Source organism: Penicillium nucicola (genome assembly GCF_028828085.1).
Source record: "Penicillium nucicola strain IBT 29836 chromosome Unknown utg000010l, whole genome shotgun sequence".
NCBI lineage: Eukaryota > Fungi > Ascomycota > Eurotiomycetes > Eurotiales > Aspergillaceae > Penicillium > Penicillium nucicola.
The window spans coordinates 371,815-392,991 of record NW_026643134.1 but is presented as its reverse complement, the minus strand read 5'-3'; the positions used below and the strand labels follow the sequence as shown (position 1 = coordinate 392,991).

General features: G+C 49.3%; 7 protein-coding genes across 7 annotated transcripts; 4 read left to right on the top strand and 3 right to left on the bottom strand.

Annotated features, from left to right (window-relative positions):
• Positions 1 to 1,901: 1,901 nt before the first annotated feature.
• Positions 1,902 to 3,620, top strand: N7511_008678 (uncharacterized protein; the record flags this gene model as incomplete). The annotated part of the gene is made up of 2 exons (XM_057131055.1): positions 1,902 to 3,141; positions 3,190 to 3,620. 2 exons carry the CDS (start codon positions 1,902 to 1,904, stop codon positions 3,618 to 3,620), a joined length of 1,671 nt encoding a protein of 556 aa, XP_056979043.1.
• An 817-nt stretch (positions 3,621 to 4,437) lies between these two features.
• Positions 4,438 to 7,383, top strand: N7511_008677 (Hsp70 family protein; the record flags this gene model as incomplete). Its single annotated transcript, XM_057131054.1, has 1 exon — positions 4,438 to 7,383. One exon carries the CDS (start codon positions 4,438 to 4,440, stop codon positions 7,381 to 7,383), a length of 2,946 nt encoding a protein of 981 aa, XP_056979042.1.
• A 309-nt stretch (positions 7,384 to 7,692) lies between these two features.
• N7511_008676 (uncharacterized protein) lies at positions 7,693 to 8,074 on the bottom strand (the record flags this gene model as incomplete). The annotated part of the gene is made up of 2 exons (XM_057131053.1): positions 7,693 to 7,916; positions 8,011 to 8,074. 2 exons carry the CDS (start codon positions 8,072 to 8,074, stop codon positions 7,693 to 7,695), a joined length of 288 nt encoding a protein of 95 aa, XP_056979041.1.
• A 1,238-nt stretch (positions 8,075 to 9,312) lies between these two features.
• On the bottom strand, positions 9,313 to 10,986 carry N7511_008675 (putative exo-polygalacturonase; the record flags this gene model as incomplete). Its single annotated transcript, XM_057131052.1, has 6 exons — positions 9,313 to 9,674; positions 9,776 to 9,845; positions 9,923 to 10,164; positions 10,230 to 10,309; positions 10,375 to 10,640; positions 10,726 to 10,986. The coding sequence occupies 6 exons, from the start codon at positions 10,984 to 10,986 to the stop codon at positions 9,313 to 9,315; spliced, it is 1,281 nt and encodes a 426-aa protein (XP_056979040.1).
• Positions 10,987 to 11,865: 879 nt separating this feature from the next.
• On the top strand, positions 11,866 to 16,199 carry N7511_008674 (pseudouridine synthase PUS7; the record flags this gene model as incomplete). The annotated part of the gene is made up of 8 exons (XM_057131051.1): positions 11,866 to 12,124; positions 12,186 to 12,274; positions 12,327 to 12,681; positions 12,737 to 13,001; positions 13,054 to 13,141; positions 13,365 to 13,394; positions 13,827 to 14,155; positions 14,204 to 16,199. The coding sequence occupies 8 exons, from the start codon at positions 11,866 to 11,868 to the stop codon at positions 16,197 to 16,199; spliced, it is 3,411 nt and encodes a 1,136-aa protein (XP_056979039.1).
• Positions 16,200 to 16,744: 545 nt separating this feature from the next.
• On the top strand, positions 16,745 to 18,909 carry N7511_008673 (amine oxidase; the record flags this gene model as incomplete). The annotated part of the gene is made up of 3 exons (XM_057131050.1): positions 16,745 to 16,795; positions 16,859 to 17,290; positions 17,353 to 18,909. 3 exons carry the CDS (start codon positions 16,745 to 16,747, stop codon positions 18,907 to 18,909), a joined length of 2,040 nt encoding a protein of 679 aa, XP_056979038.1.
• A 796-nt stretch (positions 18,910 to 19,705) lies between these two features.
• N7511_008672 (uncharacterized protein) lies at positions 19,706 to 20,854 on the bottom strand (the record flags this gene model as incomplete). Its single annotated transcript, XM_057131049.1, has 1 exon — positions 19,706 to 20,854. One exon carries the CDS (start codon positions 20,852 to 20,854, stop codon positions 19,706 to 19,708), a length of 1,149 nt encoding a protein of 382 aa, XP_056979037.1.
• Between the last annotated feature and the right edge of the window lie 323 nt (positions 20,855 to 21,177).

Below are 21,177 nucleotides of genomic sequence, written 5' to 3'. Positions count from 1 at the left end.
TTGAAAACCGGGGGATGTGTCCGTGGCGTTCAAGAGTATGGAAATACAATAATCCTGGACCAGCCTCCCGGAAACCATTCGTAGATATTAAGGGTTAGCGTAGACCCCAACATGTGGCGGCAGAGTTTAAGACATTTGCAATATGTAAGACACGATACTATGGCCCTGAGAATGAATGTGACTCCCCGCATTACCCGTCTGACAGGTCCCCCCTCACAAGCATTATATTGGGGGGGGGGGCTTGATGGTATGACTCTCTCTATGTACTAACAGGGGTGAGAAGGCTGGTTTTCCAACTGCATATCCCCGCCAACTGATGTCCTCTGTAATGTGTTTTCTTAAGGGATCATCGGTCCAATTGACAATTCTAGACAATAGTACGGAGTATGTGTTGTACCTCTTCGTAGTATCACGATCTCCGAGACATTGGACCAGGTCAAGGTCAAGATCAAAGACATCATAGAATGGATTCCAAGGGCGGAAAGTCAGATTCCACACTAACAGAAAAAGTCAATAAGTGAATCAGATCAAAGTCAGGGAAGCCAAGTCCAGTCAATGTGTGTAGAGACCAAAGAAACCGCTGACATCACCCACCTGACGGGCACCTTCCTAACCCCTCAGGGGAAATTCCACGCTCCCTCTCTCTCTCTCCTGCATACTCTCGGCAGTCATGTAACGTCACCATCTCTGCCGCTCAGGCACTTGTACTGTATTCCACTTCCAAGTTCTCTTCGTGAGGCACTTTTCATTGATTATCCTTTCCACATCAGTTCCGATCGGTAATTTCCTTTGGGACCCACCGTGGACCCTGCTCACGGAGCAAGTCCAGGCCAATGCAACGAGAATCACTTCCGTGTCTTTCCCGGACCCTACGATGGGTCCCATTCTTTACAATTGACTTCAATGCGGTAAAGCGTGGTCAATGTCCCGCGGAACGAGTCTCGAATGTTCATTCTCATTTGTGAGGTTTCCCCACACATTTTCTTATCTTCAACACATGGAGAACAGGGACCGAGCTCCAGTTTATTTTGAGGATGTGGAAAAGGGTTCCTGGATTGACCATGGTACTGGATGGATCCTAGCATCATTGTGTCTCTCTTGACTCTTGGTATAGCCAAGAAGGGAAATCAGAATGTAAATGAAAAGAAAATTTCTGAGAGGCCCGCACCGGGCACTTTACCAGACATGGATACCATGACTGTCAATCGCAGAGCTACACATCGCTTCGCCAAGGTCTAACCTGCATCGACTTCTGTTCCGCTTAAGCGTCGGGCTTTGAATACTTTGCCTTTGGCCATTCAGACCCCGGTCATCAGTTGACGAACCAGACGCCATCTTTGAGACCGACTCAAGTGTTCATTGGCTCAACCCCAGTACATGTACCTGTCGTCTAGTCAACCGGGCCCGTGTACATGCGCTAGCTTCTTCTTGCATGCGGCAGTACTATACCCTACCTCATGGCCCAGCCTCTGCGCTGGAAAATACGCGGGTCGACCGCTTGATACCGATCGTTCATGCTAGGTCTGGTTGGCTTTCCAAGATCAGGCGCCACTTTTTATTTCCACCCTGGTCTGTTTTTAGTGCTTCGTTGTACCGGCTCATACCAGGGAAATGACCGGTAGGCGGAGTCTAAGTGAGTCAGGCAATCAGGATGCCAATCCTGATCGTCCTGCACCAGATTGGGCTCTTTCAGATGAGGAGGGGATCCAACCCAGAGGACATAAATTAACCCACGCCTCCCCCCATCGTTCTAGCTCGCTTCTGAAACGATTTCGATTCAATATATTTCCCGTTTAGGAACTCTCTCGCTACGGTTCCTATCGTCCTTCGTTTCAAGGGTCTTTCAGCCCTATCAACAAACGAGCCCTACTTTTACATCAACCACTCGTTTACTAGCCAAGATGAGGGGCGCTCCAATTGTTCTGCTCTATGCCGCGACCCTGGCGTCCGGCATGGTCATTACTCCCAGAGAAGCTGAGGCTCGCATTGCCATCCGCGGTAATGGTGGTGGTGACGGCGGCAGTGGTGACTGGTGGGGTCACGATGGTGGTGACCACGGAGATCACGGTGACCACGGCGGCAGCCCGGAGACTACTCCATGCGAGACCGAGACTCCTCCTCCCGTAGAGACCTCGACTCCATGTGAGACTGATACTCCCACTCCTCCCCCGGTTGTGACTCCTACTTCTACTCCTTGCGAGACTGATACTCCGACCCCACCGCCGGTCGAGACTTCTACTCCTTGCGAGACTGATACTCCTACTCCTCCCCCAGTTGTCACTCCCACTTCTACCCCGTGTGAGACTGATACTCCCACTCCTCCCCCGGTTGTAACTCCTACTTCTACTCCTTGCGAGACTGATACTCCGACCCCACCACCGGTCGAGACTTCTACTCCTTGCGAGACTGACACTCCCACTCCTCCTCCCGCGTCATCTACTCCCTGCGAGACTGATACACCCACTTCAACCCCGGCTACTTCAACCCCGGTCTCTCCCACTTCTTCTCCCGCTAGCTCTACCCCCTGCGAGACGGAGACTCCTACTACTCCTCCTCCCGCTAGCTCGACTCCTTGTGAGACTACTACTCCCGTTGTCCCGCCTCCCGCTAGCTCTACTCCCTGTGAGACTACCACTCCTGTGTCTCCTGTCTCTCCTCCTCCCGCTAGTTCTACTCCCTGCGAGACTACCACTCCCGTTGTCCCGCCTCCCGCTAGTTCTACTCCCTGCGAGACTACCACTCCCGTTGTCCCGCCTCCCGCTAGCTCTACTCCCTGCGAGACAACTACTCCCGTCTCTCCTCCTCCTGCTAGCTCTACTCCCTGCGAGACAACTACTCCCGTTGTCCCGCCTCCCGCTAGCTCTACTCCGTGCGAGACAACTACTCCCGTCTCTCCTCCTCCTGCTAGTTCTACTCCCTGCGAGACAACTACTCCCGTTGTCCCGCCTCCTGCTAGCTCTACTCCCTGCGAGACTACTACTCCCGTCTCTCCCGTCTCCCCTCCTCCCGCTAGCTCGACCCCTTGTGAGACTACTACTCCCGTTGTCCCACCTCCCGCCACTACCACTCCCTGCGAGACCTCCACTGTCACCCCCCCTCCTGTGGTCGTGACTACCACCTACACTACAACCACCTGCCCTGGTATGTTGAGCCCAATGATTGCACAAAGATGATTGCTAATTACATCAGTGACCTGGTCTACCGTCTCCAGCGGTTCATCGACCTACACTCACCCTGTGACCCAGACGAGCACTCTCACCGTCACCTCTGTCTTCACCTGCACTGAAGGTTGCGAGCAGCCCACGACTCCCCCAACTGTCCCCACCACCCCTGCTGTTGAGCCCACTACTCCTGCGGTTGAGCCAACAACCCCAGTTGTGGTGCCTAGCTCTTCTGTCGAGGTTCCCCCCAAGGCTACCTCCCCCGCTCCTCAGCCCTCCGGCGCTGAGCCCACAGGAACTAGCCCGGCTCCAGTGGAGTCTTCTTCCGTCCCCGTCAGCTCTTCCACCTCTGCTCCTCCTGCTTCTTCCTCGCCTGCTTTCAACAGCGCTCCCGGTCAGTTCCAGAAATCCATTGTGGCCTTCATTCCTGGTCTGGCTGTCCTGTTTGCTCTGCTTTAAGTGGTCACCAATGAAGTCACTCCGCCTTAGAGATACATCATCTTTATGGACTGTGGCGCAATGGCGATTGGACAGACAGCTTCGTTCAAGATTAAACCATCATGAAAAGACTAAAAAAATTGTATTCTGGATATCTGGTCTTCGGGGATGCTTGAGTTTTTGTTATACTTTACACGAGTAATCTGGCAGGACGGTTATTAATGGGTTGACGACTGACGCTCCTTATCCATGAGCATGGAATCCTAATATAGTCATACATAAATTAGTCAATTGATATTTCTTTCATAACTACCTGTTTCAAACAACTCCATTTACTATACTCCAAAGAAAGCTCGAATACAGATAAAGAAAAAACAAGGCCATTCAACTCAGCCCTGCGCCCGACTTAGGGCTCTTATGTAATACGATAACGATAAGCAGTGCAAACCTGCCAATGTTTGCATGATGACCCGTGTCCTCATCCAACAGCTCTTTCAGGCTTCACGTTCCAAGTGGCCACAGTATCCCTTTCCGGATGGCTTAATTCCTCTGACTCAAAATCATTCCTCTCTCCACTCCCACCCGTCGACCTCCCACGACGCCAAACTCGAGCTCTTCAATAGCTCCTTACAATTCTCCGTCTCCGTCTGGCGCAAGCTAGCGTCCCACCCGAATCCCGACACATCACGGCTGCCCGCCGAAACATAAATATCCAGAGAACCCGTTTAATACCTTTATATACGTGCTTGAGCTGGGTGACCTGTACGATCTACTGGAACTCACAATCGAATCATCAACTTGGCTGACTCCCGCAGCCGGAGCACAAAAACCTCACATTATGGCATTCAATCGCCGACGATTGCCTAACTCTCCAATGCTATCCCTCGTTGTCCTCCCCTTCCTCATCTTCCTTCTCAGCTTTGCTGGGCCAGCATCGGCCGCCGGATCGGCCGTTCTGGGCATCGACATCGGCACCGAATATTTCAAGGCCGCATTAGTGAAACCCGGTATACCACTCGAAATCGTTCTGACCAAGGACTCGAAGCGCAAGGAGTCAGCCGCGATCGCGTTTAAGCCTACACGAGAGAGCGATGCTCCTTTCCCCGAACGGTTCTATGGTGGTGATGCGCTTGCCCTGGCGGCTCGGTACCCGGATGACATTTACATCAACCTGAAGACTCTTTTGGGAGTTCCATTTAATGATGGTGCCGATGAAACTGTCAAGAGTTACTGGAGTCGGTTCCCCGCATTGAAATTGGAGACTGCGCCTGATGGTCGTGGCTCCGTTGCTCTCCGCAGCAACCGTCTCGGCAAGGAGCAGAAGAAGGAGGCTTTCTTGGTTGAGGAGATTCTTGCCATGCAGTTGAAGCAGATTAAGGCTAATGCTGATACTCTGGCTGGTAAGGGCTCCGATGTTCGTGATGTCGTCATCACTTACCCTCCATTCTATACTGCGGAGGAGAAGCGGAGCCTTGAATTGGCCGCTGAGCTTGCTGGTTTGAAGATCCAGGCTCTGGTCAGTGATGGTCTCGCTGTTGGCTTGAATTACGCTACCAGCCGCACTTTTCCCAGTGTTTCTGATGGCGAGAAGCCCGAGTACCATGTTGTCTACGACATGGGTGCTGGATCGACCTCCGCTAGTGTCTTGCGTTTCCAGAGCCGCAAGGTTAAGGATGTTGGCAAGTTCAACAAAACCATCCAGGAGGTTCACGTTGTTGGTGCTGGCTGGGATAAGTCCCTCGGTGGAGACTCTTTGAACGATCTTATTGTCAACGATATGGTTTCCCAATTGGTCGAAGACAAGAAGCTCAAAGACAAAGTTACCGTCGCCGAAGTCAAAGCGCACGGCAAGACCATGTCGAGACTTTGGAAGGACGCAGAGAAGCTTCGCCAAGTCTTGAGCGCTAACACGGAGACTTCGACCAGCTTCGAGGGTCTGTACGATGATGATCTCAACTTCAAGTACAAGCTCAGTCGGACCAACTTTGAGAAGATGGCCGCCGAGCACATCGCCCGTATTGGTACTCCCGTCGAGCAAGCTTTGGCTGCCGCCGGCCTGAAGCTGGATGACATGGACTCTGTCGTTCTCCACGGTGGAGCTATTCGCACTCCTTTCGTTCAGAAACAGCTTGAGAAGCTTTGTGGTTCTTCCAAGAAGATCAGAACTAACGTCAACGCCGATGAGGCGGCTGTCTTTGGTGCTGCTTTCAAGGGTGCTGCCCTCAGCCCCAGCTTCCGTGTTAAGGATATTCGTGCCAGTGATGCGGCCTCGTACCCTGTGTCCTTGAAGTGGAACTTTGACGGCAAGGATAGAAACCAGAAGCTTTTCACTGCCACTTCTCAGGTCGGCCTTGAGAAGCAGGTCACTGTGAAGAACCTGGAAGACTTCGAGTTTAGCTTCGCTCAACACGTCGCTGAGAACGACGAACAGGCTATCCTCAGTGTTCAGACTCTGAACCTCACTGCCTCCGTGGCCAAGCTCAAGGATACCTTTGGTTGCACCGCTGCAAACATCACCACCAAGTTTGCCATTCGCCTCAGCCCTGCTGACGGTCTCCCCGAAGTTGTAGGTGGTAACGTCAGCTGTGAAGTTGAGTCTGAGAAGAAGGGTATTGTTGAAGACGTCAAGGGCTTCTTCGGTCTTGGCAAGAAGGATGAGCAGCAACCTCTCGTCGACGAGAATGGCGATCCCCTCGAGTCTATTACCCTTGAACCTGAGACCGAGTCTGCCACCACAGCCTCCGCCAGCTCGACATCCACTACTACGTCTACCAAGGAGGCCAAGGCCACCCCCCAAATCAAGACTGAGATTGTTCCCATCAGCTTGAAATCGACTCCCCTCGGAACCCCTGCCCCCTCGGCCGCAGAGCTCCTTCGAATCCACGCTCGTCTTTCTGCCTTTGATGCTTCCGACAATGACCGTATTCTCCGCGAGGAGGCTCTCAATGAACTGGAGTCATTCATCTACCGCAGCCGAGACCTCGCCGACAACGAGGAGTTCATCAAGGCCGTTAAGGCCGATCAGTTGACCTTCCTCTCCGAGCGCGCCTCCAAGGCCAGTGACTGGCTGTACGAGGAGAGTGACAACGCCAAAACCGCCGAGTTCCATTCCAAGCTCAAGGAGCTCAAGGACATCGTCAACCCAGCATTAAAGCGCATGAAAGAGAGCTCTGCTCGCCCTGCCCGCATTGAACTGCTCAAGGACATGCTCAAGAACGCCGAGTCCATGAAGGAGCTGATCAAGAACCAAATCGAGAACGACGAGCAAACCTACTCGTCTTCCCTCTCCGCTTCGAGCGCCACCTCTACCGAGTCCGAAACCGGCACTCCCACCCCAGCGGCCTCCGACGAGGGTCTCGACGATCTCGATGAAGACGCCTACTCCACCTCCACGACCTCTACCAAGACTGCCGCAACCCCCAAGCCCACTGGCCCCAAGTACTCCCTCTTCAATCCCACAGACCTCATCGCCATCACCCAGGCCTATGAGTCCACCGCCCCCTGGCTGGAAACCCAACTCGGTCTTCAGGAGAAGCTGACTGAGTCCGACGACCCAGCCCTAACCCTGGTGGAGGTTGATTCCCGACTGCGTGATTTTGAGCGCATTCTCAACCGTCTCTACGAGCGGATGAGTGCCGCTGCGGGTCAACAAAAGAAGAGTTCCGGCAGCAAGGGCAAGAAGAGCAAGCAGTCCGACTCCGAGAAGAAGACCAAGGCCAAGGAGCAGCCTAAGAAGGAGCAAGCTAAGAAGGAGAAGGAAGACCTTCCTAAAGATGAGCTGTAGAATATTTCTCGATCTCTTTATCTGCTTTCTTGGCATGTTCTGCATCTTGTTTACCTTTTTTTTTTTTTCCCATGTCTTATCTTAAAACGCACAGAGCTTTGTCATTCTAACGCATCCCATGTATCATGCATCCTACATCAAAGATAGAGAAGAATAGCAATGGAGTTTGGAATGAGCGCCACTTTGGCTTTTTATCTCTTTCTTACTTTGACGAGCCTCGACCCATCTATCTCATCTTTCCCGTAGACCTTCAACTCCCACTCATTTGAGTCTAATACGACTCGACGCACCACACAGCCAAACCTGGCTTTACCATCCACCCTTGGTCTTTCCCTTGCCCTCGCCAGATCCAGCAACGACACCAAGGCCTGAGCCAGCCCCAACACCAGATCCAGATCCCCCTCCGACGCCGCCTCCAAATCCTCCAGAAATTCCAGTCCCAATGGTGATACCGCCGCCGCCACCACCAGCAAGGCCTGATCCAGAACCACCACCCGCACCGAGGCCACTGCCGCCTCCTCCGCCACCGGGGCCTGTAAAACATGAATTTGTTAAAATGTCTTCTATGGTTGAATTGCATTGCATTGGGGAGTAGTTTAATATGTGATCGGCAGAGAATTAACGTACTGGTTGGAGCAGCCATGGCAGCGAGGGCCATGCCGAACAGAACGACAATATAGTTTGTTCTCATATTGGGTAGCTGGTGATTTAGTCTGGTATTAGCTTTCTTGTTTATGTGAACAAATAGTACAGTAGAAAGAAGGAGTCATATAGCTTAACTTACCAAATAACTTTCGAGTAGCTGGATTCGCTGGCTGAGACTGATGTCCTGAACACTGGGGAAAAGGCTCAAATTTATACCCCCGGACTCAGCTTTACTTCTTTTTGAATACTCCGACTAGATGGCCTCAGGTCGGAGATTGAGTGGATTCCCCAGAGTCAAGTATAATGTTTCATGCGCATGATCGGGTCAGCGATGCTGTCCGAACGTTGTATTTTGAAGTTATGGGGGTTGTGCTGCATATTGCCTTTTATTTGCTTGTTCGTAAAGATGAATTGGATGTGTATAATAACAATTTTTGTAGCTAGTAGATGTGATCTCGGCTATCTTATGTAGGTTTATGTTAGTATAAACTTGGATCTTCGCAATTGACATGGGCTTCTTTTGTACTCATTGCATGGCATTTTGCTTGATGCTCAACTGAGGGATTAAATAACCGCGATACTGAGCTCTCGTCTAGTCTTTGGAACTAGCCTGGCTTGTTTGTAAATAGGTCTTTTGATCTGAGGTACACTCATGCAGTCTGATCCGGGGGGAGAGACAGTTGACCTTTTCCTTCGGCGCGAGACTGCTCCATCTGCATTTGAAAGCCCTTCAAATACTTACAAAATATCAGAGTGACATCTAACCCTACCCGATTGATGATCAGGATAGCAAGATTCTCGGCTATTAACGGAATATTAAACTGCACGTAAGCCAGAAGTAGGACTGAGTTGATATGCATGTTTTGGCTGCGTTAAGTGGCGTGATTGGCTTATTTGAATATGATATTAGTGTCTGAAACTCACCTAACGTGATGACTTTTGCATTGAAACTCCCCAGGTGGTTGATCCTTAGTAGAATTTACTTTTATTGGCGGTCAATCAAGAGAAGCTTCAACTTTCGTGCCTAGACTATTGTGGACCCTTTTCTTTGTGAATATACATCGTAGTATGCGCCAGGTACTATTAGCACTAATCGGTTCCGGACATGCTTACTACAGGTACAATTCAAAATCAGGCAAACCAGATGTTTGAATGCAGAGTATTTAGACATCCAATTGCCAATTCCTTTACTACTTGCTCCCAACAGCGAGCATAACTAGCGAAAGCTCTAGTAAATACTGTGCTATGACTGAGAACCCATTTGAAGCAATATAAACTTCAGGTCTAGCACTCTCCAGTAGCGCTTCCGCCCACGCATGGACTCCCGGTACAGTTAAATCCAACCGGATTCACCACATTTCCACACAAGTATGACTCTGCAGCAGTTCCATTACTCAGGAGAAGGGTGCTGTCTCTGATGGCAATATTGGTACACGGCGCTACTGCACTGCACTGCAGGCTTGCAACTCGCGTTGACTTGCTGGTGCCTGATAGACCGTTAATTTGCACATTCTTGATCTGGAATTCTGAATTTGTGCAGTTGCCTTGACCTGGTGCGCCCGAGAACCGCGTGCACTGAGAGATTGCGAACGCAGCTCCGCGGAGTCCTGTCGTGGTCAGATTGGTGAGTTTCATATCGGATGCGACTAGTATTTGTGTTAACGGTATTAAAAGCAGACTGTGTAGGCCAACCATAGGGCCTCATGAAAAGTAGATGATACCCAATGGGTCAAGGACAAAAGCTTACATCCAAGTCCGCCGCCACCACCGTTCGGTGGGTAGCCGTTCTGGTCGGCTGTCCACGTCTTGATATAAAACTTGAATGCTTCATAATCAGAAATATGATCATATATATGTAGAGCTTAGTTGCAATCTCTCGAAATCGATCACTCACGGCATGTAAAGTGTTGTAGTATTCGATGTTTTTCGCTGTCACCCTCTCAATTGTCTCAAATTGGTCTTTGTATTGCCCAATACTCCCCATAGCAATGCCTAGCCCGTTATAGAATTTGCTGTTTGTGATGGTTATGTCAGTGCTGTTTCCTTTTAGAGACAAGCTGTCATCGCCATTGTAGACGGTCCAGTTGTTGAATGTGATATGTGAGGATCGGATGGTATTGGCCCCATCAGTGTTAGCTAGGTCAATTTAGCACTCAGTCTCTATGGGAAGAAAAAAAAAAGGATTTCATCAGATCACTCACAGCTCTGTGCCCAGTTTCCTGTGTTATTGACGAGGATATTATCCAACAACACGTTATGAGACTCAATGATTGACATTGTCCTTTAGAGCTGATGTTGGCAAATCAAAGAAAACCAGTTGACAAAGACACTCAGCTGTTTACATACCACATCTGACTCCTCAGAAAAGTGAGACCACGAATTGCCGAGTTTTTGAGGTTACTGAAAGTCACAGCGTGCGGCCGCCCTGGATAGTTGGAAGTATTGGGCTGCTTTCGGATCCATTGATACCAATAGTCCCCATTTCCATTCAAGATACCTTTGCCGTACCCGTTAATTCGAACATTATTACCGCCGAGTATGAAGGCTGTTGACTGGTTTTGATATCCAACATCCATTGAGTTGTTCAACCAGTATACGATATCAGTGCTCCACTGACCAGAGAGAGATATTATCAGCGATTGAGCTTGCCAAGGAATATGACCAGCAATGCGTAGCCTGAATAGGAGATATATTTACCAGAAGAGTTCCGTAGATGTCTATATCAACATTGTCAAGCCAGGAAACGTTCATAGCCGAATTGACATAATATGTTGTAGGCTCGAATACAACTCTTCCGTTCTGGCCGCACTGTTTGAATGCCTTCACAATCGCCGGTGCATCATCTGTCGCGTTGCTGTCGCCACTCTTGACTGTGCAGCTCTTTTGGTGATCTTTGGCGGCCACGGGACTGAATGAAGCCAGCAAAGAAGCCAGAATAACCGGGACTGAGTGCCACATGGTGAATACGAACTTGGATACGACGTTTGAAAGTGAAATTCCCTTTCCATTGCACTATATAAGATATTTGTCCTGTCACACTCCATCTCCCTGTCGGTCTGTCTTCGTCCGACTTCGAGCAAGGTTTGTAGCTACTGCCGGTGCAAATCGAGGCAAACGAGATGATGGGCAGTTAAGTTCCTGAACAGGCACATGTGCTTGTCGTTTAGATAATTTTGCACCAATGAATGGCAGCTGGACTGAACAGCCATGTCAGGTATGCCAAATGCCGCTGTCGGCCTGGTTTGAACCGAAGGGCAAATAATCTCCGGCGCGGGATATGATTGCGGGGGTGCTTGGCATTTGCGGTTTGAGCTTCGATTCATGAGCTTCTTTCAATTCAATTCATACTAGTGAAGATTATGAAGAAGTAGAAATAGCTGGCCGTTAAGTATCAACCCTCAATTGCGTTGCTGCGACGTATAAGGAGAACTACGTATGTCTTAAATCTCAAAATATGATATTGAACCTGTTCAATCGCCCATTGCTTCCAACTGTTTTTGAATATTTGTATCAATTTGTGATAGATTGGGACAAGAGTCTCATTGCGGGCCATTCATACATTTATCTTTGTTTGTATTTGCTTTTGCCCCGGATTCTAGTCTAACTTCTTGCAGTCCAGGCACCCAACCAATCGTGCAAAGGAGTTCTTCATATTACGGAAGCCAAGCTATTATGAGTGATGCCAAGTTGAAACATTTGATATTCCTCTTTTACCCCGCATTGTCGGTATAGCAGAGACCGAAACTTGAATGACAAGGACTAACTATAAATGTAACCCTAAGGGTTGATCCATGTCAGGCCGAGGGAAAAGTTATCAACATAGTTGACGATTTCATAATGCGAGTATCATTTGCTATTCTCGCGAGCTTCTGGATTCTCTCGGCAGAGAGCAAGTATATTGTGCCCGGAGGTAGATGGCATGATACAAATGGCTCGTTGATCAATGCACATGGGTCCGGAATCACCTTCGACCAGAAGTCCGGTCGTTTCTGGTGGTTTGGCGAGTACAAAACACAAGACCAGCCGGAAGGCGGAGGTGTGTCTGTTTATAGCTCTGAAGATCTGAGTACTTGGACTCCGGGGGGACTGGCGTTAGGTACATTTTGGAGTGAAAATTTTGAATTGATCCTGAAAAGAAGTTGACGTTTGGAAAATAGCTCCAATTGAAGGACATCAATATATCTCGCCCAGTAACATCATCCAGAGGCCAAAAGTGGCCTACAGCTCCGATACTGATGACTATCATGTAAGGCGATACTCTCCTTATCTCACCGAAACCAACCATTCTGATCGAATAGATGTGGTGGCATGCCGACAACTCAAAATATGGGCTTCTTTTGCAAGGTCATGCAGTCTCTTCCAAGATTGGTGGACCATACAGCTTCGTCGATGCAACTGCACCCCTTGGAAACTGGTCACAGGATTTTGGGATGTTTACTGACTACAAGGATGGCCGGTCCTATGCTCTCTACTCAAATGGAGATAGTGTAGATGGACGAGATGTATACATCTCAAGCATTAATGACAATCTTACGGCCCTGGAAAAGACCGTGTATCGATTTCCAAAATTCGATCTCGAGGCGCCTTCTATCATGCAGACAGACAAAAGCTACTGGGCATTCATGAGCCACAAGACTGGATACCGGCCTAACAGTATGTGATTCCATCATATTAGTTCTCTTGGCTGGGTGTATGGCTAATAATTCAGATGTGGTGGCATTTCGAGCCGATTCATTGAGTGGGCCTTGGTCCCAGCCGTTCATTGTTTCCCCATTGAATACGAGGACCTTCAACTCACAGTCGGGGTTTACACTCAGAATCAAAGGAACAAAGAAGACTACATACCTCTACATTGGTGACCAATGGGACTCCAACTCTGTCTGGGATAGTCGCTATATTTGGTTGCCGATTGAGGTTGACGAGAAACGCAAGAGCGTATCTGTGGAGTGGCACGACGTTTACGATCTTGATGTGTATGTCTTTCTCGGCATCCAAATCATTTCAATCGTACTGACTACAAACTAGCAATACTGGAGAATGGAAAGAGATCAAGGGCAAGACTTACAGTGCAACAGATGCGAAGACCCAAGGTGGTGCGTATAAGCAGGAGGCTGTGAGTACATCAAATTTCTGTATGCTCCATGTTTGATGACTGACTGTGCAAAAGAACTTCGCCACCGACGGATTGATTCTCACCGGAATATATGGAAATGACAGCACAGTCACGTTTGAGAACATTGAGGGCTCTGGCAAACCACAATGGGTCTCATTTTACTACCAAAGTATGTCTTTGCCTTGTTCCTATGCCACCCAGAAGATTCTGACTAGATTATCAGACACAGATGATATGGGCTTTGGAGATCAACGTAAGTACGCTCATTATCTAAACTCAAGACTTAACTCTGATGCATTCAACTTCAATAGCTGGAGGTACCCCTGACAGAATCGGCGGTTCGTGGCAGCTGCGTCGAATTAGCAGTGTGATGGTCAACGGAGATTCGACGAACATTGAAACCCTATACCAGAGAGACACACACAAAGGAATCATCCTGTCCACTCCGCTTCAACTGACATTAAAAAAGGGAAAAAGCAACAAAATAACCATTGGGGGATTATACAATGGGTTTGATAATAAAGGCGCAGACTTGGATCGGATAGTGGTTTACCCTGCGGAGGATTAAATACTTTTACGGGTGGAATAAAGTTGCAGAGATGAAATAAATGTGACCCTAGCCATCAAGTTTCAGCCATTCCCCAGATCAATCTCATAGATGCAGTTGGAGATACTTCCCAATCAGGTAATAGGGCTTCCCCGCATTGGCCCTACTGCGCTATCCCCAATCGGTCAAGAAAAGTTCCTGGAGCTCGACCCTCTCTCTCTCTTCAACCCCACCCTCCCCAAGCAATTGACAATGGAGAAGCACGATCTTGTGGAGTCGCCGCGCAAGCGCCAAAAGACCAGCGATGCTGGCCCAGAGCAGATTGTGGTTGCTGGCGACGGCGCCGCAGATCTCCCGATCACGGCCGCCGCGGCTTCAGACGCCCAAGGTGTCAAAGAAATTGAAGTCGGAATCACCGAGTTTGTGAGCTCTGACAATCAGGGATTCTCCGGTCTATTGAAAAAGAGGTAAGCGACTCTTGTTGCGTGTTTTGGAGCCATGCTAAGCTGGCGCAGATACACCGATTTCATGGTCAACGAGATCACGACCGCCGGCGAAGTTGTTCACCTCCGCAACACGAACGCACCGAATGCTGCCCCCAAGCCAAAGCCTGTCGAGAAGTCTCCTGAGACAGAAGTCAAAGCCACGGAGGTGACTGAGGAATCTCAGCCAAAGGCCGAGCCGGCACCAGTCGAATTCCAAGTGTCGGAGGAGGACCGCGCGCTGCTGGGCGAGTTCTTCGGCGCTGAGAATGCCACTACAATCATTACCATGCACAAGGAAGCAATGGCTAAACCTAAGGCTCGGCCCAGCGAATTTGGAAAGGTGACGGTTGCTATCTCTGACCGCGATGTGCGTACCAAGATCCACCAGAACATTCGTCGTATCTTCAACTCCGAGATCGACTCTACCACCGACCAGGATGGCAATATGGCAATTACCGCAGCGAACAACCGTTTCAAGCGTGCTCCGAAGCAGGCAGGACGCGGCGGCGATGGCGCAGTTCGTGGTCAGGGACCCCGAACCAACTGGGAAGAACTTGGAGGACCCTACCTGCATTTCACAATCTACAAAGAGAACAAAGACACCATGGAAGTCATCTCTTTCATTGCTCGTTCTCTGAAGATGAACCCTAAGTCTTTCCAGTTTGCCGGAACCAAGGATCGCCGCGGCGTTACCGCGCAGCGTGCTTGCGCCACCCGCGTTCTTGCTGAGCGACTTGCCAAGCTGAATCCTACTCTTCGTAATGCTACTCTTGGTGACTTTAAGTACAGCAAGCAGGGCCTGGACCTCGGAGATCTGCAGGGCAACGAGTTCTTGATCACTCTACGTGAGTCTGACATTCCCGGTGTCAACCTCAGTGATCCCGAAAGCGCAGTCGCCAAGGCCACCGAGGTCGTCGGCACCTCTCTGAAGAACCTCCGCGAGCGTGGATACTTCAACTATTATGGTCTTCAGCGATTCGGAACCTTCACTACTCGGACTGACACAATCGGTGTCAAGATTCTACAGTCAGATTTCAAGGGTGCCTGCGATGATATCTTGTCCTACAGCCCTCACGTTCTCGAGGCAGCAAAGCAGGGCGATGCTTCAACGATGAACATCAGCAACGATGACAAGGCTCGTGCTTTGGCCATCCATATGTTTGAGACCAAGATTGCGACCGGGGCCAACACCGCCACCAACGACATCTTGTCGAAACTTCCGCGCAAATTTTCCGCCGAAAGCAATATCATCCGCCATCTCTCTAACTCGCGTAATGACTACTTGGGGGCTCTGCAATCTATTCCCCGCAACCTGCGGTTGATGTACGTGCACGCATACCAGTCCCTCGTCTGGAACTTTGCTGTCGGTGAGCGCTGGCGACTCTACGGCGATAAGGTTGCGGAAGGTGATCTTGTGATTGTCCAAGAGCACCGTGACAAGGAATCTGAGATCCCTGAGGCCAAGGAGGAGACTGTTGATGCAGACGGCGAGATCATTATCGTTCCTCAAGGCGAGGACAGCGCCACTGCGGCTGAGGACATGTTCACCCGCGCCCGGGCTCTGACTGCTGAAGAAGCAGCCAGCGGCAAATACACTCTCTTTGACTTGGTTCTCCCCCAGCCTGGATACGATATAATCTATCCCGCCAACCAGGTGAAGGACTTCTACAAAAGCTTCATGGGCAGTGAGCAGGGCGGTAAATTGGATCCTTTCGATATGCGCCGCAAATGGCGTGACGCCAGTCTGAGTGGCAGCTACCGCAAAATCTTCAGCCGCATGGGTGACGACTACTCGTTTGATGTCAAGATGTACTCCAAGGACGACCAGCAATTCGTCCCAACTGACATGGACAAGTTGAAGCAGCGGGAAGCCGATGTCAACATCGCCTCAGATGAACAACCTGATAAGCTGGCTATCATTCTGAAGTTCCAGCTGGGATCCAGTCAATATGCCACCATGGCTCTTCGCGAGTTGACCAAGGGCAAGATGACTGCCTACAAGGCTGACTTCGGTGGCGGAAGATAAAGAAGGGACATGACCGATATGCCGTACATCGCCTTGCAGAGAGGCCTTTACAAAAAACCACATTGACCATAATATTCTGATCCAAGTGACATAATCCTAAGCAAATAACTAGTAGATATCCAATTGACGTCTATTGCCTGAAACCTCTTCTCCAAGCAAATCGGCCCTTGCTACCAATAGAGTCCCTTCTTGCTATCACCGAAGCGGTGCGGGGGAATCCCCTCTTATCCTTCACAGTTGACCCCCGGCTATACTTAACCTTAGCGAATATCACCCATCTCAACAATTGTCGGGTAGGCCTATACTTTAGCGAATATCGCGCAGATATACCGGCTATACCTTACCTTTGCGAACATCGGAATTTTTAAAACAGATTTAAAAGGGCCAACATACTACTGCATTTGCACATATCTTAGCACTGTGTTTTTGGCAAGGAAGTCCTTTCTATTCCTTCTTTACTTCCAAGATCTGGAATTGCTGCTTTCCTGTTCCGTTTCTTCCCCCCAAACTTCCTTGTATAAAGTATCTGGAAGCTGTTATTCAATATGTCTGTCGTCCACCCTTTTGATCCTCTCTCACCTCGGGAAATCGCTCAGGTCGGTGCCCCTTATACAATGTGCTATGGATTGAATTGCCTACCTAACTTAACAAGTATACAGGCTGCCCAGATCGTTCGCGAAGCATTCAAGGGACATGATATCAATTTCCGAGTGATCACTCTCCAAGAGCCGCCCAAACAGCAGATGGTCATTTTCCTTGCGAAAGAACATCTCGGGGAGATTCAATCATCGCGACCTTCACGAGCTGCAAGAGTTCAGGTCACCGTCCCATCTGCATCGAAGTCGTACGAGTTCATTGAACTGCTTCTTGATCTTGACTCTGCGAGAATTACAAAAAAGGAGCACCTGGTGGGAAAGCACCCCTACATCGACAGCGAGTACATGCAAGCTGTTGAAAAAGCTTGTAAAGAGGACAAACTAGTTCAAGCAGAGATTCAGAAGCTCAAATTGCCAGCGGGCGCCTCTGTCGTTATTGAACCATGGGCCTACGCAACGGATGGAATGAAGGATATGTCGGAGCGAACAACCATGGTATGTGTGTTATCTCGCCTTGCCTCAGTATTAGATCTAAAACCATGATATTGGAATTCTAGTGTTGGTTCTATATGCGCCTTCTTGACCACCCCGATGCAAACTTTTATGCATACCCCCTTGATGTATGCGCAGAAGTATCAGAGAAACTTGAAGTGACTCAAATATACCACTTACCATCCTCCGAGAAGGACTGGGTTTTTGGACATGCACGGCCTTATGACCATGCCAAGCTCCATTCTCCTGCACTGAGTGAGTATCATCCCGATTTGCGACCCACGCCTCGCACAACTACGAAGCCCTATCAGGTCATCCAACCAGAAGGTCCGTCTTTTCAAGTCACTGGGAATCTGTTGAGCTGGGAGAAGTGGACTATGCGCGTGGGGTTTAATTACCGTGAGGGCTTGACACTTCATGATATTCGCTATGAGGACCGAAGTCTATTTTACCGTCTATCTTTGTCGGAGATGTTTGTGCCATACGGTGATCCGCGATCTCCATACCCTCGAAAGGCCGCTTTCGATCTTGGGAATGATGGTGCTGGTCTCAATGCCAACAATCTACGCCTTGGATGTGATTGCCTTGGTCTGATCAAGTACTTTGATGGCTGGCACAACACTGCATCCGGTGATCCACTCAAGCTTCCAAATGTGGTCTGCTGTCATGAACAAGACGATGGTATCTTATGGAAACATACAAATCATAGAACACAGAATGCTGTGGTGACTCGGTCCCGGATTCTGGTGTTACAGACGATCATTACGGTCAGCAACTATGAATATATATTTGCATTCCACTTCGGCCAAGATGCTTCAATCCATTATGAGGTGCGAGCGACCGGGATTTTGTCCACTTGCCCAATCAACACGAATGACAAGGTTGGCTATGGCACAATTGTTGCACCTGGTGTTCTTGCCCCATACCACCAGCATCTATTCTCGTTACGAATTGACCCGGCAATCGACGGGAATGAGAACTCCCTGCAAGTCGAGGAGTCTCACCCCATGCCAATTGATGACCCAAGTATTCACAATTCCTTCGGCGCTGGCTATACCACAAAATCAAAGATTATCACCGAAGAGGGTGGCCACGATCTCGATTTCGCAACCAATCGCACGTTCAAAATGATCAACGAAAACAAGGTTAACCCTATCACTGGAACACCAGTGGGTTTTAAGATTCTGCCATGCTATAGCCAGATGTTACTCGCTCACCCCAAATCATACCATTCCAAGCGATCTGAATTCGGTAGCCATGCCGTCTGGGTGACTCGCTACCAAGACGACGAGCTTTTCCCAGCTGGTCGACACACGATGCAGTCGCTAGGTGGTGAAGGAATCAAGTCTATGATTGAGCAGCGCAAGGACGATCCCAACGGGAACTCAAATGTCCGCAATGAAGACATCGTCGTCTGGCACACATTCGGGTCTACGCATAACCCTCGCATTGAGGATTGGCCCGTCATGCCCTCTGAGAGGATGGTCGTGGGCTTGAAACCAATCAACTTCTTCACCGGCAATCCTGGTCTGGACGTCGCTGTCTCCAGCCAAGACAAAAGCCAAAGCGTGTTGGTTGAAGATGCTCCAGCTGTCAAATCGGTTCCTTGTTCACATTTGTGAATTTGCAAGCAGTCAAAGTTAACCCTTGGATCAACATTGAACCTGAAAACCTTAGTACTTCATGCTAGTTCTATTGTATGCATTTGAATGCTTTCCCATATGTAAGTGACACTGATTGTTTAGATGGAAAATCGAAGTTGTCTGGACTACCTCATATTGCACATTACCATACAGAAAATCATCCAATGGGACAATAACTCAGTTGGGAGAGTGTACGACTGAAGCTAACTCAGTCCGAATTCGTAAAGTCGCTGGTTCGATCCCGGCTTGTCCCATTTCTTTTTTGCTTCTTTCTTTCTGGTGCGGCGAGGACTAGTGGGTCGTGTTAGCCGCAACTTTGTCTTGTCTGTTAATTCGCCGAACACAAATCTTTTACTGTACATGTATAGGGTCGCCTGGAATCTCACGAAACCATCTTTTTTTTAGTAAAAAGAACATGGCTAAGTTATGGCAACGAGAGTGATAAAATACTGTCTGAATCCGTGGTATCCGGGGATCAAAGACTGAAGCCTACTATTGCTGTGCTTACTTAGCCTATCTTCACCTATGAGCCGATGGCCGAGACATACTGAACAGCAGCGCAGAACTTTTCAGGTCATTGAAGAGAAGGGCCATTCAACCATAAGTAAAGTAAAACAATTGAGTATTCAAATATACACGATGCGACTGACCAACATATCCGAACACAACCGGCTGTAATATGACTGCAACATAGACTAAGAAACACATAGAACATTCCTACACAACGCCTCCTTATATCGTCCAATTGAAAAACGCATCAAGCTCTCCTCAATCGTCACCGAAACTGTCTCCTTTCCCCATCCCTAGTCGGTGAAACAGCACCAAAAGACGAGACATCGGATACCTCATCAAACTCTCTATCACGTCGCCTTCCATCCAAATCCGAGACTTCGGAAACAGCATCGTCATCCGGACCATAGGAATTATCAAATGGCATTCGAGTCAATTGTATTGTTCCCCGTGACGGCGACCTGAACTCCTGCTCTGTAGCACTTCTTCTATGATCCAACGGAACAGCGACAGCAACTCCTATCTCTGTACTTGAGTCATTAGGTCCAGGCTCTTGAGACAACGACATCCGGCGTGTAGAACTCGGGCTCGGAGTTGGATCTGGACTGGGTTCTCCGGGAGAGGGGGGCGGAACATTGAGAACTGGCAGTCTCGACATAGGGACTGCGGCTGTGGGGGTCGGGGGCTTCGGGGATAGTGCTGCATACTTAGGCGACGCCATTAACTCTTGAGTTGAGAGGCCGGTTGTTTGAGTTGCCGTCATGTCGTAAGGAGGTGGCAAGTTATGGCGCTCTTTTTCACGGCGGCGGCGTCGTGCGAGGAATATTATCAGGGCTATTATCAAGGCGAGGCCTATTATTGATACCGGGACTGCGATTGCGATTTTGGTTTTTGTTGAGGTGCCGCCCGAGTAGGAGCCTGGCTCGGTAGTCGATAAATCTGATTTGGTCTGGTCCGTTGTATGCTCGGGTGCTACAAAAGTGGAAGTGATGTATAATGAGGTGATTGACAAGGCTGGCGTAGAGAATGACGATGAAATTTCGACTGAAGACAAACTTGCCGACGTTGTTGAGGTAGTTGCTTGGGATGTAGTCGAAGTTGATGGTGTCCATAGTGTTGGTTCCACTCTGGTAATCTGGTCTTGTGTCGTACTAGTCTCCGTGCTGGTCTCTGTCGTTGAGCTTGGGCTAGGTGGAAGTGCTGTCATAAGCTCACCGGCAGAGAAACTAGTTGTACTTGATGGTGAGAGACTCATGGGTAAGGTGTCATCCAGGGCACCGGTCTCCGCCTGCGTTTCAAGGTTGATATTTTGACCGACTGGTGAAGTAATTGCTATGTTTGCAACCGAGCTCACAGATGAACTAGCTGAGTCCTCCTGTTTGGATAAGTCATCGACCGTAGGCTCGTAAAACATGGGTATGAATCTCACCATCTTTGGTAGTATAAAAAAGTTGGGCAGCGCGGATGCCCGGCTATAGTGGTTTTATGTAAGGACTCGAAGGCGAATTCAACAAAGAACAACCAGGAAGAAGACAAAAGGCGTGTGACATGGGATAGATTCCATTCACTACCACTTCCAGTAATCTCCACCGCTCTTTGAGGCCTTCCAGGGACTGACTTGCAGATTGGATGCGACAGATTACAAGTGAGAGAACCGGGCATGGGAGAAAAGGTAGATCTTGAATTATCACGGTCACTTACAGCCCACCAAAATTGAACTACCCAAGGCTCCAAGGT